We start from the raw sequence: 15,225 nt of genomic DNA, 5'->3' as shown, positions 1-15,225 counted from the left end.
CTAAATTCTGAGAGAGCCCACAGAGCACCAAATTTTCAGCCCAAGTAGAGTACCTCCCAATGGACAATCATCGCCCGGATCTTCAACTACCAAGATAAAGACACGATTCTCCAGATGGCGTGTTTGCAGGGAGATCCTCACTATGAAAACACCATTATTCCCTTCTTCATAGACTTTACCTTGCAGGTCCTACGACAGAGGCTTAGCTTTGAGGAGGTGAAGAAGGAACTCAGGGCACGAAACCTCAAGTACATGATGCTATAGCCTGCTATACTGAGGGAGATTGCGGAGTGTAAAACATGCATTTTGAGTTGCCTGAGGAGACCTGGTAGTGGCATTCTCCTGGTTGGAGCAATGGTCGGGGGACTCGGGGTGCTCAGTGGAGGGATCATCGGACAAAGCAGCTGCTCATTTTCCACTTAGGTGAGTCAAGGAACGTGCACCGGAGGACTCTCGAATGAGGCGCACAGATTTCTTGCTACCTACTTACCTATGTGTAGACAGTGTGAGAGGCTATGAGGGATTTCTTCGTGTTAACAGGGGGAATTGGCACCCTGGGCCTAGCAGCTATTAGATATTACAGTGGTTTGGGGTAAGGTCCAATTATCTCTGTCAAAAGTATTAGGCTCACTGTTATATGGCTGTGCCTCAGGATATGGATTCACTGTACTGTTGCCGAGGGGCTACAATAATAATGCCCTAAGTTAGATCCATCAGTCATGCCCTGCAGAGCTGGCCAACCTCTTGTTTGTTTCTTGCATGACACAGTTAGGGTGACGGGCACGCTGTAGGTTGGGGTGGTGGGCAGTTCAAAGCCCACATAGCAGGGTAGGGGGCTGCTTAGTTGGGGTTCAAATTGTTGAATTGTATGTGCATTCTTCTGTATTCTGTGTGCTTGATTGCAGTAATATCTGGTAGATGTTAACCCCCCCCAGCAGAAAACACAAGGGGAGGTGCGCAGAGGTCTTTTTTTGGGGCTCATGAGATCACATTGGTAACCTTTCTAAAACCCAATGGGAACACCCAATGGGAACACCGCAGTGCAAAACACTTTGGTCAATTTGGACATGGAATATAAACGTATACATAGAGAGCCCCCAGTCTTGATTCTTTTACAGGATACTCACCATAAAGGAAATCACTGTAAGGCCCTGGATAGGTTTGGATATACTCTGCTGGCACACGCCGGTTACTCCACTGGCTCTAGGGGAGTTGGTATCCTATGCAGGAAATCCGTACTCTTTACCCCCACTCACACATGGACCTACCTCCTGGGCAGATATGTGTCTGTATATATACCCCCTAGACAGCATATACCGAAGTTCCCCATGTTGGGTCTTCTGCTCTTGAAGCTACCACCCGGGACTTTGGTTTTGAGGGAGACATGAATGACGTGGTAGACCCGGAGCTGGATAGAAGTAAGAGGGCCTTATTGGGGAAGGTCCCTGGCCCATTGCGGCACTTTATATTGGACTGGCTGATATCTGGTGTGAACATCAGCCAGGGGCAAGACACTACAAGCACCTGTCTGCAGCACATGGTAGTCTAGCATGCCTGGACTATCTCCTCACCCAAACCTTTGATGTAGGTAAATTTAGGGCCGCTACACACAAAGCACAGGGTATCTCTGTTCATTCGGTGGTGGTAGCACAGCTTTGATGGCCCTGATTTTATCTTCATGCTTCCCCCTAGGGTTGATCTGTGGTATTTGAAAGACAAAACATTTGAATATAGTATAACAAACCGAGCGGACCACTAATTTAAGGAAAATAGGGGGTCGGTTAATTCAGTCTGCACACTGTGGGAGGCATTTAAGGTGATTCTAGGCCAGGCACAGGCCTTGATTGGGGGACTAAGGAACTGAAGTGCGAGGCTCTGGAGTGTGAATGTGCTCACATGAAGACTCACCTGGTAAATGGGGAGTCAGTCTCTCCCACACTACACCATCAATTGCATATGAAGCATCACGAGCTGAGGGTGATGATGGAAGACAGTGCGCGCGCCCGGGCATTGGCTACCCAGCATCATCTGCATGATGCCGGGGACAAAGCCAACAAGCTGCTTGCATGGCTAGAGGGTTGAATCCGGGAATGGTGTTGGGTCCTGGAGATCCTTGACAATAAAGGGCCATTACAAATGATTTGTGAAGCCTTTCCTGAGACATTTGCTACCTATTATGAGTCCCTGTATACCGCTACGACCACTTTGTCAGGTGAAGATTGCACTGACTTTCTGAAAGACCTGGCCCTTCCAAAGCTCACAGATGAAGACCAAATCACATCAAGACAAGACTTGACTTTAGAAGAAATAACTGTGGCGATACAAACCTTGCAGTCATGGAAACCGATGGGGCCGAATGTCCTCCCAATAGAATTAGATAAATGCTTGACTGATAAAATTGGGGAGCACCTCTGTAATATTTTTCTGGCTGCCCAATTAAAGAATGGAGTACCCCGGAGGACCAAAGAACTGCTGTTTTAGTAGTCATTCCTAAGAATTGCAAACCAGCAACTGAGTGTGGACTTTATAGACTCATGTCCCTGCTCAACCTTGAGAATAAGGTCCTGGCAAAGGCCTTGCATTCAGATTGCAGATAGTATTTTCAAAAGTGGTCCATCCGGACCAACCTAACTGCATGTCGCATAGGTGACAAGCCTAAATCTCTGACATCTATATAGAGTACTGCATGTGACTGGGGCCTCCTTAGCTGAACCAGCACAGGTGCTGTCCTTAGACACTAAAATGGCATTTGGCAGTGTGCAATGGAATTCTTTATTCACCAAGCTGGAAAGGTTGGGCTTTGGACCCAAGTTTATTAGCTGGGTCAGACTCCTGTATGTGGGCCCTCTAGTGCACGTACGCATCAATAACACAGTGTTGCAAGTCTTGCCCTCCAAAAAAGCACGAGACAGGTATGTCTGTTGAACCCTATGCTCATTTCACTGGCACTTGAGCCCTTGGCTGCCTGTGTTCGCCATGACCCCCTTATATGGTGTATTCCAGTTAATCAGAAATAGGATGAGGGAATCTCCCTCTACGCCGATGATGTTTTGTTATATGTCACAAAGCTACCGTTCTCGATTGACAGAATCCTACAGACCATTCAAATATTTGGAGATCACTTTGGATATCGGATCAATTCGGAAAAGTCCTTAATATTCCCACTGGTGGAAAGGACACCGCGGTTGCCCTCAAGATGCACAGTCCCAGTGGAATGAAATGGCTTAAATATCAGGGCTGATAAGTCACGAGGGAATCCCAGGCCTTCCTTGACAGGAATCTTCTCCCACAGTTAAACCGCTTCCGTAGGGACACTCCACATTGGAGGCTTGATTTAAAATGATGACTCCCCCGTGCCTCCTGTACATCCTCCACAATACGCCCTTTAAGATCCCACCAGATTTCTTCCAAAAGATAGACAGCAAAATACATCACCTGTTCTGGGATGGTGGCACTTCACACATAGCCCTGAGTAAGTTGCAAAAGGGCATTTATGAGTGATGCATGACATTCTTAAATATTACTGGGCCACCCAGCTAGTGGCAGTCAATGATTGGGTATTGGCGAACTGTGAGGAACCGGCTTATTGAGTAGACAGAATGGCCATGGGCATAAGAGGCTACATCCTTACTCTGTATCAAAGAAAGCTCAAGCAAACCCTACCTACCCAAACTCAGACTGTGGGGAGGTTGTGGAGAGAGACCACCAAGTATTTGGGCTGGGAGGGTAATCTGGCTAAAATGACTTCACTATGGGACAGTAATCTCTCATGTGAAGTGGGAGAACTGAAAGGCTTCACAAAATGGGGTTGATTGTCCTGGAATGGTTGGGCGATCTGTGGCGTGTACGCATTTGTGTCCTTCGAGGTTCTACAACAAGAGTATGAATTGGTAGACTTAAAACGGTTCCAGTATTTGCAGGTAGGGCATGCTTTGCTAGGTCACATCCGGGAAGGGGAACATATGTCTGAGGCAGCCCCACTGGAGGACTGCCTACTAACTGATCCCCTGGATCCTTTGGTGACATTGAGGGCAGCATGGGAGAGGGACCTAGGCACACTTGATGATTATGACTGGTTTGAGGCCATTCAGGGTCACAAGGAGGTGGCAATAAGAACTTGTATTCATTTAGTCCACCTAAAGATCTTAAATAGGACGTACAATTCCAGAACATTGTTGTACCTAATTGGGCGATCTGCCACCTTTCTTTGTGTAAGGGAATGCTGGCAGAAGGGAACCTTTTTTCATGGGATGGGTGGCTGCTCCATAATTCAAGGCTATTGGGAAGAGGTCACACGAATATTGGCCTGGGTTATTGGACTGGAGGTCCACTTACATGTCAAATGGCATCTCCTTAACATCAGCGGTGAGGTAACCTGGCCTCGTTATCACAATATATTGCTGGCTTTGGCATTGACAGTGGCTAAGTGCAATATTGTGAGAATGTTGGGAGCCATTCGTGTAGGAGACTGGGAAGCGGACCTTGATTGGTTTCGGGCGGTGGCCCACACAGTGTATCATAGCAGGGGTTGCCCTCGCAAATGGAAAAAGGTATGGGAGGATGGCAGGGTTACTGGGGTATGTGACTGGCTATGGAGTTGTGGATGTTGAAAGTGTACCTTTCCTGTGATCCAGTTATGTTTGGGGGAAATTGGCCACTAACTACTGATAGATACTATGTTACTTACTTTATTTATGCAGATATTGTGTTTTCGGCCTAATGATTTAAAGCATTGTCCACTGTTTTGTTTGTCACAATACAGTTGGTTGAGCACTTGTTCAATAAAAAGAGTTAAACAAAAGAAATATATATATAAACACAAAGGGTCAAACCGGTGGTACACACTGAACCTTGTCACACAGTGATCATATTCAGAGTCCATCCACACAAAATTGTGCAAACTATGTGGTTCCTCTTGGACATGAAAACTACCCAGTCTCAAATTACAAATGAAGGTGGCACTTTAAAATACCCCAAAGCAATTTTTAAAAGAAGTCGACATTTCGGTCTCGTTTGTCATCAGTGCATGAGGCTATTTCCTGGATCTTTTCCCGAAACACCAAAATAGCTAATTTAGTTGATTTGTTTGCTGTTTTTTTTAACAAATGAACTGACGCTTTAAACTACTGTATTTTCTTGTATTTGGTGTTGTACGCTTTGGTAGCAGATGTTGGATTGAAATCCGTCTGGCAGTTTGTTTATCTAGCCACCTCCAGAGATAACGTCTGCAGCCAGAATCAGCTGCTCCATCATATGTCATGCTACACTACGTGCACAAAGATATATATTTACAAGGATTTAACACCACCGTAGTGTCAATTTTTTGACATTGCCGCAGCTATTTTTTTATCGCCTTATTTACAAGTTACCTCTAACTGGAGTTAGCGGCACGTTTCCGACAAAAACGTGAATTTTAAAGATAGCCACTTCCGTTAGTGAGAGTGAATGAAAATTAGATGCAAGGTGGACGTTCCCGCACAAAAATTGCTGCTAACCCCACTTCACGATATTTACATGGTGCAAAACTCAAAAAACTGCCTCTAAGTTCAGTTAGAGGCTGTTTTTTAAGACCAGAAAATAGCTGATCTTAAAATTGGTGCAAACACTTGGGGTCTCATTTCAGGGGTTTTGGTGCAGGACAGCGCAGCAAAGATTATTGCTGTGCTGCCCTGCACCTAAACAAAAGCTCAGAAATGCACCCCACAATAAGATAGGCTGCAGTCCTGGGCAACCTTCATGAAAACTTTTGCATCGCTGCAACAAAACAGTGTTGGCGCACTTTTCAGTGCACTCTCCTTGCGACACCATGGATGCACCAGCTTAGACTGTATCGCACGCCATGTTAAATATGTTAGTATTCCTGATGTATCTCTTGGCTCTAAAGTCATGCATTGCTGCAATTTTGTTGCAAACATGACGCAACTCCAGCAATGCATGGGGCTGTCCTTACGCCCACCATGAGGCAGGCGTGAGGTTTTGACTCGGTGGCAACCTAGAATTGTCGCAGTGAAATCATATAGATTTCACTGCACCACTCCTACGAGGCTTTGTTGCATCGGAACGCCCTCCCTGCATACATCCTACCTGATGCAGGTGATCCAGCACTACACTTTATCAGGGATCGATCCTTTTTGACTATTTCATACAAATGGCCCATACACATTCACCCAACTCACAAATCCCTGTTGCGCTGGGGGGTCAAGTTTTAATGACGTGAAAATTGTTTCTTTCACAGATTCATGTTTAACATTTCTAAGTACATAACTAGACCTGTATATCAACTCTCTTTCCTCTTGGTCAACGGACCAATTAGTTGAGTAGTTGATGGTAATATTAGTACTATTTAATTGGCTAAATAATTACCGACTCTCGGTAAGATTAATAAAGTTTATCTCAAGTTTTTGTGAATAATTAATGCTCATCGCATACAGGTTACAATGCAAACAAAGAATCTCACAAAAGGAGAGAAAAACAATCAGCAAATGCAAACAGTGTCAAACTCATCAACAAAATTGTATGATATGCATATGAAGGAGTTGATAGATAATGAGATATAAGTTTCACCAAAATAATGCAAAACAATATTCATTTGATGGAGTGGATAGATGAAGAGACATAAGTTTCAGAGACAAAAATACATTTGCAAATAAGTATGCAAAGTACGAGTCAGAATAATAATACAAACCCAAAGGATCTGTAAAATACCACCACCCTAGCCAAGGAGATGGTGTGGCTTCCCTGAAATAGTCAGGGAACAAAGTTTCCAGGTATCAGGAAAGGGACAGGGACAGGGACAGGAACAGCTAGATCTCTTGGCAAACCGACGGACAGCGACAAAATCATCCCTCTCTCCTTTGCACTTGACCTGAGCCAAGCTAAGCGACCAAGCATAAAACCACACCCCCAAGGCACTCCAGTTATACCCTAAAAACGACATTTCCAAACCACATTGTTTGAAACAATTCACAGTATTTTATGTTTCATTAGACGATTTGGCAGGTGGTGCATCACACCACCATGATTTCATTCACAATTTCACGTGCTCATTGTTCTACATCCTTTCACATTACATACATTTTGACCAGTTCATACAATTTAGTTTCTTGTTACATTTCATTATTTTCACACAGGTTTTTTAGCCACGTCTGTGTAAATAGTCTTGGTTCCCACGGCCAGTCGTATCTTTTGGCAGGCAAACAATGTTCTTTGAGCTGAGCAACCTTGGCTTTTTGTGCCTCTTCTGCAGCCCTCAGCACTTCTGTCTGTTTTGTCAGGTCATTCTTGCTCACTTTTCCAGCCCCTCATCTATCCGGTTAATTTAAGTAACCGTAGGCCCTTTCAACTCACTATGGCAAATTAAACATATACATTCATTAATTACATGGAAATGCACTTTTCACTGTTTACCACCCACCTTTGCACTATCCCCTGTTAATTTATTTCCTAGCACAAGCTTAGAGCAAAAGCGACATTATTCATTAATATTTTTAAAGCAAGATGCGAAATGCGGGCTAGGCATGTACTCATTTTGTTTCTTTCGAAACGAAAATGTAGAACGTGGCCTAGTTCTTTCATGCCACCCCTCCCTTTCAGTCCAAATTCCATCCGCTGGACCTGGGGGTGCCTCAGGGCTCCTCGCTGAGTCCCACGCTTTTTAATCTGTACGTGCAGCCGCTGGCTGAAGTCGCCAGGCAATGGGGCCTAACCATGGTTTCCTATGCCGACGACACTCAGCTGGCGGTTACGATCAGCGGGGATGCCAAGAAGGATGCCCTCAGGTTCCGCAGTGGACTGAGAGAGGTGGCCAGCTGGATGAATAACAACTGTCTCCAGCTGAACGCATCAAAAACGGAGGTAATGATCGTTGGAAGGGATGCGGACCTCTGGGGAGATGGATGGTGGCCTCCTGAGCTGGGAATAGCCCCAGCCCCTGTCCTGGAACTCAGGAATTTGGGAGTATGGCTTGACCATACGTTAAGCTTTGTGACCCACACGAAGAGAGTGGCGGCCTGCTGTTTTGGAGTATTACGCGGGCTAAGACCCCTGCTCAAATTCTTCGATGCTCCTACAAGACAGCTGGTCATTCAAGCGATGATTATTTCTCGCCTGGACTATGCTAGTTCACTCCTTTTAGGAGTGAACCAAGCTGAGATACTCCGTTTACAGCGAGTCCAGAATGCTGCGGCTAGGGCGGTGGTCGGCTTGCCCCGGACCTGCCCTACCTCTAACACTCTGCGGTCCTTACATTGGCTCCCGATGAATAAGCGAATCCAATTTAAAGCCCTCAGCCTGGTTTTTAAAATCCTTCGTGAGTCGGCACCTTTGCTACTTAATAATTTGATCTCTCCCTATGTGCCAACTCGCTCACTTCGCTCCCTTGGACAATCCTTGGTGGTTGTTCCTCGGTTCAGACTCAGCCGGATGGGAGGACGCTCCTTTCGAGTGAAAGCTGCAGCTCTCTGGAATGCGCTCCCCCTGGAAATCTGTCTTTTGAATGATCTAATATCCTTCCGTAGGGCCTTGAAAACTTTTCTGTTTTAAACTTCCCCTGTTTTAAGTGCTCTGCTTTTGCTGCTGGTTTTAGTGTTGTGTTGTGTCCGCCTTTCCCTGCGCCAGGACGCTCCTTTGCTGGAACATCTGTGCGCATTAAAAATGTTACATAACATAACATAACATAACATAACATAACATGTATTAGTTCACATTAGAGCACGCATGCACGAAGCAGTTTCCCCGTGTTCATGTGATTTGAATGTTATTTTACCACTGCACACTGTTAGTATGTATTACAGGGGTGTTAATTCAAGCAGGTTTCTTTGTGAAAAAATCCTGCTCCATCACAGGTATAATGTGACATGGAGTTCACACGTTCTCGCCTATGCCTAGATGTGTCACTTTCTACAGAGTCTAGTTTTGCATCAAGGCTGTCTGCTGTCACCTTCCCTGACAGCCAGCAACCCCAGGGGCTCAGTCCACTGACACGCAGAAACTGCAGGGTGTTAGCGCAGTTGGAGCTCCATCGGTGGAGTTTGCATGCTGCGGTGTTGGCGTCTGTAAGCATTGGCAGAGTGGTGCTGCTGAGGGAATTGCTGAAATGTTCTTTGATGGCCTTGATACAGCTGCGGCTGAGGGGACGATGATGGCAGTGGTGTACGGTGGGTGTGGTGAAGACGTGATGTATACTATGATTGTCGGTCCAGGAGAGTTTGGTGGTGTGGCTGTAGTTGAAGTTCCCACTGGCGGAGAAGTCGGGGTCGAGCGTGTGACTGGCTATGTGGGTTTGTGCTGGCTGCTTGTGTCCGATGTTGTCAAGGTTCGCTAGGAGGGTGGTGATGCTCTGGTCACTGGGGTTGTCCAGGTGGAAGTTGAAGTCCCCAAGTAGGATGTAGTCAGTGGATGGGAGAGCTTGGGGTGCGATGAAGTCTACAATGACATTGGTGAATGGGGGTTCATGGGCCGGGGGGCCTGTAGATGAGGGTGCAGAGGACAGTGGGGTTGGGGCTTGTCCAGATCTGGAAGTGGAGGTGTTCCATGGTACCTGTCAGATCATAGAGTGCGTGGCCAGTCAGAGTATGGTTTTTTAGACAATGGCAATGTCTCCTCCTGGGCACTCGGGGTGGGCCATATGGGTGAATTTGTAGCTGTTGTGAATGGTGATGGCCATGTCTGGTCCAGAGCAGAGGATGGTCCAGGTTTCCGTGAACAAGGTGATGTCTGAAGAGTTGGTGTCGAGGAGGTCCCAGATTTCTGTGGTGTGTTAGTGGAGGGATCGCACATTGAGGAGGATGCAGTTGCGCTGGTGGGCTGCGCTGTTGGTCGGCTGGGTGGCAGGAGACACTGGTGTGCTGATTTGGCAGAAGGTACGTTTGCAGTTTCAGGAGGCGCAGGGTGCAAGGGAATTCAACAGTGATGTTAGATGGCAAGCAGTGTGGCATCCAGGGCTGATGGCGAGGAGGATGCTGGCGTCGCAGAGGTGGAGTAGCTGAGAGAAAAGGTCTTTGATTCTGGGCGCAGCCAGGAGCGGATGGACGCTGACGAGCATGCCTTTGGCACACCAGTGGTATGCCCACTGCACATGGCTGCACAGCAGCCGCCATTAAGTAGTGCTGCGGGGGGGGGGACTGGACAGCTGCGAGGCGGGGAAACATGGGAAAGGACACTGGAGGGGGTGTGGATGCGGGGGAGAGCGGGGGTTGTAAATATATAGTTTTTTAAAATCAGACTTCGAGGCCAGGTCCTGTTTCTTTTGTGCTCCTGCTCTCATGAGTCTGCCAGGAACAGGAAGCAGACAGCCAGGCTCCCTCCCTAAGCCAATCACAATGCTGGAATGCAGTGTTATGATTGTTTTTGCATGACAAGGCATTCAGCCAGGAACTGGAGGGGTGGGCATGTTCTCCATGCAGGCAGTAATGCAGCCTGCATTACGAACAGGTAAGTGTGCATGACCGATTTTTGCAGCCTGAGAGGGCCGACCAGACAGTCATTGCGCACCTGAATGGGCATACCACACTGCTCCTGCACTGCTCTTTAAGTAGCAATAAACAATAACACTCCAATACTGATAACCTATTTGACCTTATTTAACACATCACATTGAAACCAAACAAAGTGACCAGTAGACCTTTTTCATCTCTGTTTTTGAATCTATCAAAATGTATTGATTCACAAAATCATTTAAATGGATTATTCAAGATCATTCAAATAGTTCAACATACCAAATAAATCCCAAACTACACAATTCAACATCTCTCTCACACTGCCAATCATACCTTTAACAAACTTACTGTTCTGATTTTTTCGCAGTTTTCTAAACTAACCCCAATCACTCTAGCAGCCATACAACCATTCTTCCTATTACACAACCACCCTATACAAAAAATAGCACTTTTTTTTACACAAAAATGTTTTTGAAACAAAAATGTTTTTGAAACAAAAAGACCAAAGGTGCATGAATTTAACAAATAATGCACGAGTCGAGAGCAATTCAACAATTATAAACACTCAATGGGTCACAAACAACAGATTGATGCGTTTCAAACACCAAATTCAATTACCGGTGTTCTCCTCAGGACCGACAAGCTTGATTTCCTAAAATAGATCAGCCAATCTATTTATCTACTGGAAAACTGATTCATTATTCTTGAACCAAAGATGGGCAGTTTTTTAAAAACGGGTGATTTTGTGCGAGAACACCTTTCTCAGAGTGAAACAAACCAGAACATATTCTTGCCAAAGCGTTCCAAGATTGTGCTCCCCTTCGGAGTAAACGGACCATTTTCTTTGTGTCCATTCTTTTTCGCTCGGGGAAATGGTCTCTTCGAACTCCGTGGTTCTTGACCACAGATGTCCATAAAGTTGTCGAGTTTGGGTGCTACAATAAAAGACTGATCCAGTTAATATAATAAACCGCCTACACACAAAATGTTGCCTCTCCCCAGAGGTTGAAATACAATTAGGATTTAAATCTAATAATGGCAATAACAGACATTGTCGGAACTAACATTGCAAGTGAGGGATCAGGTTTAACTCCTTTAATAACCAAAGAAACGTATAAATATATTTACACAATTAAACGAGTAGCACTGGTAAATGCCATTTGTGAATTCCAAAAGTCATAAACTTAGACGTTTGGTTTAAGTTAACACCAAATGTCTAAGTTTGTCTTTGTGAACTGGGCCCAACATGTGCTGCTTTGTTGAAAAATATACCCTCATAATGAATGTTATAGTTAAATGACTGTTAAATGTAACAGTGGCAACGTTCGTAGTTGTGAACATGTGGGTTGTGTCTTGCAGGCATATGGCGTTCGGATCCTAAACATTGAATCGAGACCTTCAAAGAGATCAAAAAACCAAGTCAACGGTTTAGAGGTATTTTTGAGATGTGAACTCCATCGTTCTGACGTCAGTATCCTTCTGAACTCGTTAAAGAAAGTAACAGACGATGTTCAAATAAGAAGAGATGAAAAAGGTACTAGTTAAATAACTGGCTCTATATATTAATATACATTGGGTAAGGTTTAATTGAATAACTCTAACCTGGTATTACCGTTTAACTAATAAGAGATGGCAACACAAATTTATTATAGAATATGAAATAATTTAAAGGTTTTGTTGGTAGACACATTCTCATAACATCCCTAATTCTGTGTTGTGTAAGAGGAATATTAAAACGTAGCTTCCCATGGCTGTCCTTAATGTGTGTTTCCCACAATACTTGCGTTGCACAATTATCTATCATTTTCTTCGTCTCATTCGGTTAACCTTCCTTTGATTTTCCCATGAAAAAATATTAAATTTGGCCCTGAGATCTCAAAGTGAAAAGTCCCAGGCTTTTTCTGATAGTGCTTTTCCTATGTTAATCTCAACCATTTACCATGAAGGACACATTTCAGGAAACCTACATAGTGCCTTTCCTGTTCTTTTAAACCGCCCTATGTGAGAAATGTTTTCAAGACAGAAAAAGTTCTTCAGAAGATGGGGAGAATTTGTGATGGGACATGAAGATGGAATTTGTTTCAAGTCCTCTCTTCATGCAGGAGCTGGTGGAGACAGAGCCACACTTCTCCAACACAGGAGGCATGTTTCAGAAGCAAGTAAGAGAAATTATTGTTTTCCCCCTCTTATGGGCTAAAATCGTCCAGACATGAACCTGCCAGTGGTCCTATATTTTTGTGTATCTTTTCAACATAGCTTAGGCATTTTCAGACCTTTCGGGTCCATGGTTATGAGCCGCATTAGGTAAATGGATCTTTACGATCGCCTCATAGGCGATCATATCCAAATTCATCAGATGGAACCACCGACTGCTTGTCGGTCGGTTTCCATTCCGACACAATGCTGGTCGGATACTCATCCAACTGGCATCATAATTAGGGCCAACGTGTGACTGAGCGGCCCAGATGTGGGGCACATCCTCACCCTGCCACAGGAACCAAGCTTCACCTGGCCTGACTGTGTTCAAATTGGACTGGAATTGATTGTGTTTCTATTCAGAAGGGACCTGGCCTGACAGTTAGATCTGGCCCTCTACTGCTGGAGAAGAACTGTGGGAAATTGTTGTATTAGTTGAGAGGATGAGGACCTACCTCAAATTGCAACCACAATTCTTGTCAGGATGAACCAATAAAGTAAGTAAATTAACATGAGCTCAACCTCCTGATAGATAAGGCACAAAGAAGGCAGGCTTAACTAACAGCAAACATGCAAAGTATTTATGCAATACTCAAACAGTAATAAAGTCAAATACAGAGCAAGAAAAAACCTTGAGCAATATTGAAAAATAGAGTACATTTTAATAAATAAATTCCCAACAAAATGCCAAAATAACAAAAGTCCAAAAAGTAGAACCAAATTTATGGATTTGTAAAATTTAAGTTCTCAATAGTGCCAAAAAGCATAAAATGGCAAGTACAATCATTTGGTTGTGCTTGACCGTGACGTGGGTAAGGGTTGAAGCTGACCACAACGGAGCACAGATCGGATACAGGGACCAGGTTCATCCCGGTAACAAATTTTCCCTTCTGATTTAGTCTCTGGAATGGAAGTCCAAAATCCTCTGCAGGGCAAGGAAGCAGACTGTGGCCACAGAGAGCTCCACATTATTGCATAGCAGCTGGATGAGGTTTCAGTGAAGCCACTGACATTTGGCAGGAAAGCTCAGAGCAGGAGAAATTTTAATTCCATTCCCGGATATGGTCCCTCTCTGGACGGATACTTCCCATGCCTTCTCCCGTTGACGATTTTAACCTTCGGCCATAATCACTTTTTTAGAGCTCAGATTGTTCCAGTGGGGCAAGGTTGCAGTCTGTGGCTGAAGAGGGATCCATGGGGCCACATACCTTATTCTTGATGTCCAGCTGAATTGGATATGCTGCTGTGGAGAAGAGCATAGCAGGAGCAAACTGAATCTTTGGCCCAGATGTGATGCACCTTCATTGGATTGTCCTGCCAGTTTGGTCTCATTCCCTCTTTGGTTCTCAGAGCAAAAAGTTGACAAAAATTTCTAAGTGCCAGTTTTCAGGAAACATCAAGAGGAGCACACTTTGACTCCTGCAAAGTTTCCAGGAACTTGGGGTCAGCACTAGGGGATCACGACCGAGACTCCAGCAGGGTCCAGGGCATGTCTAGTTGGAACTAGTCAGCTGGGAATGTAGGAAAAGGGCTCATGAAGTTTGTGTTCTTGTAGTCCAAAGAGGGGGTCAGCCTTATGTTCCTTAGGGCCTACTTCTTTACCTGAGTATAAGAGGAGAGCAGGTCCAGTCTTCAAGGCACTTCTCAGGTCACAGACAGCAATTCCAGTCCTCTTCTGTTTTTCCACAGTGCCAAAAGTGATCTGAGGAGATGTATCAGGGGTCCACTTTATGTCCTCTGCCAGCCGGTGGGTAAAGGCAACACTTTGTCCACCCCCTAAACCAGTTCTTTGTCAGTTCTTCCCCTCACACTCGGTTTGGAGCCAGCCTGACTAGAGAGACAAAAGGGAGGCAGGCCAAGGTGTGAGCTTCACCTGACAGTGAAATGGTAGGCATTTAATGAAGCTCAAAAATAGGCTGATGCAAAAACAACAGGTGATGGACAGAATGCAGAACAATGTCATACATTCACCCCAGTACAGAGATCTGGGCCTAAATCCATCGTTTTTTTGCTCACCATGCCATTCCAGTTTGAACCCAGCCATATACAAATCAGTCTTAACCCTGTGCCCCATGGGAACAGTCCAGCCCGAAATGCCAAGCGAGGTCCTCCCTGGACTGGAAGCAAGCATCCAAGGACCGGTTTCGGGCTTTCAGCCCTCTTCAGCCTGGATAGCTTGATTCCAGTGGCATGGAGAGCACGGGACTTACGTCTGAGCATACCCGTCCCACTCGGGGTGACAAATGCAAAAACAACAGGTGATGGACAGAATGCAGAACAATGTCATACATTCACCCCAGTACAGAGATCTGGGCCTAAATCCATCGTTTTTTTGCTCACCATGCCATTCCAGTTTGAACCCAGCCATATACAAATCAGTCTTGACCCTGCGCCCTGTGCCCTAGCCCTAGGCCATCCTGACAAGACAGGAGCACTCCTGCCCACACCCAGAGCTTTCTATCCACTGTCAGAGAGCCATTCACAGATTACCACTGGAGAGCCATTTGCGGTCAGCTGACAGCTGAACACTAGTATGAAAGTCTTTTGGTTTTAGGCAGGAACATGACGACTAAAAGTTGGATTTAAATATTCA

The 15,225-nt window shown here is 45.2% G+C and overlaps 1 protein-coding gene across 1 annotated transcript in view; it reads left to right on the top strand.

Annotated features, from left to right (window-relative positions):
- The window catches only part of LOC144762956 (tyrosine 3-monooxygenase-like), a 410,220-nt gene that overhangs the window by 33,214 nt on the left and 361,781 nt on the right, over positions 1-15,225 (top strand). Inside the window, exon 2 of the mRNA XM_078648265.1 lies at positions 11,796-11,970. Coding sequence (XP_078504391.1) covers positions 11,796-11,970 — 175 coding nt within the window. The remainder of the gene's footprint in view (positions 1-11,795; positions 11,971-15,225) is intronic.

Source organism: Lissotriton helveticus, chromosome 1_1, assembly GCF_964261635.1.
Source record: "Lissotriton helveticus chromosome 1_1, aLisHel1.1, whole genome shotgun sequence".
In the NCBI taxonomy this organism is placed as follows: domain Eukaryota; kingdom Metazoa; phylum Chordata; class Amphibia; order Caudata; family Salamandridae; genus Lissotriton; species Lissotriton helveticus.
Note: the sequence above shows the minus strand (reverse complement) of the source record. Positions and strands in the feature narration are given on the sequence as shown.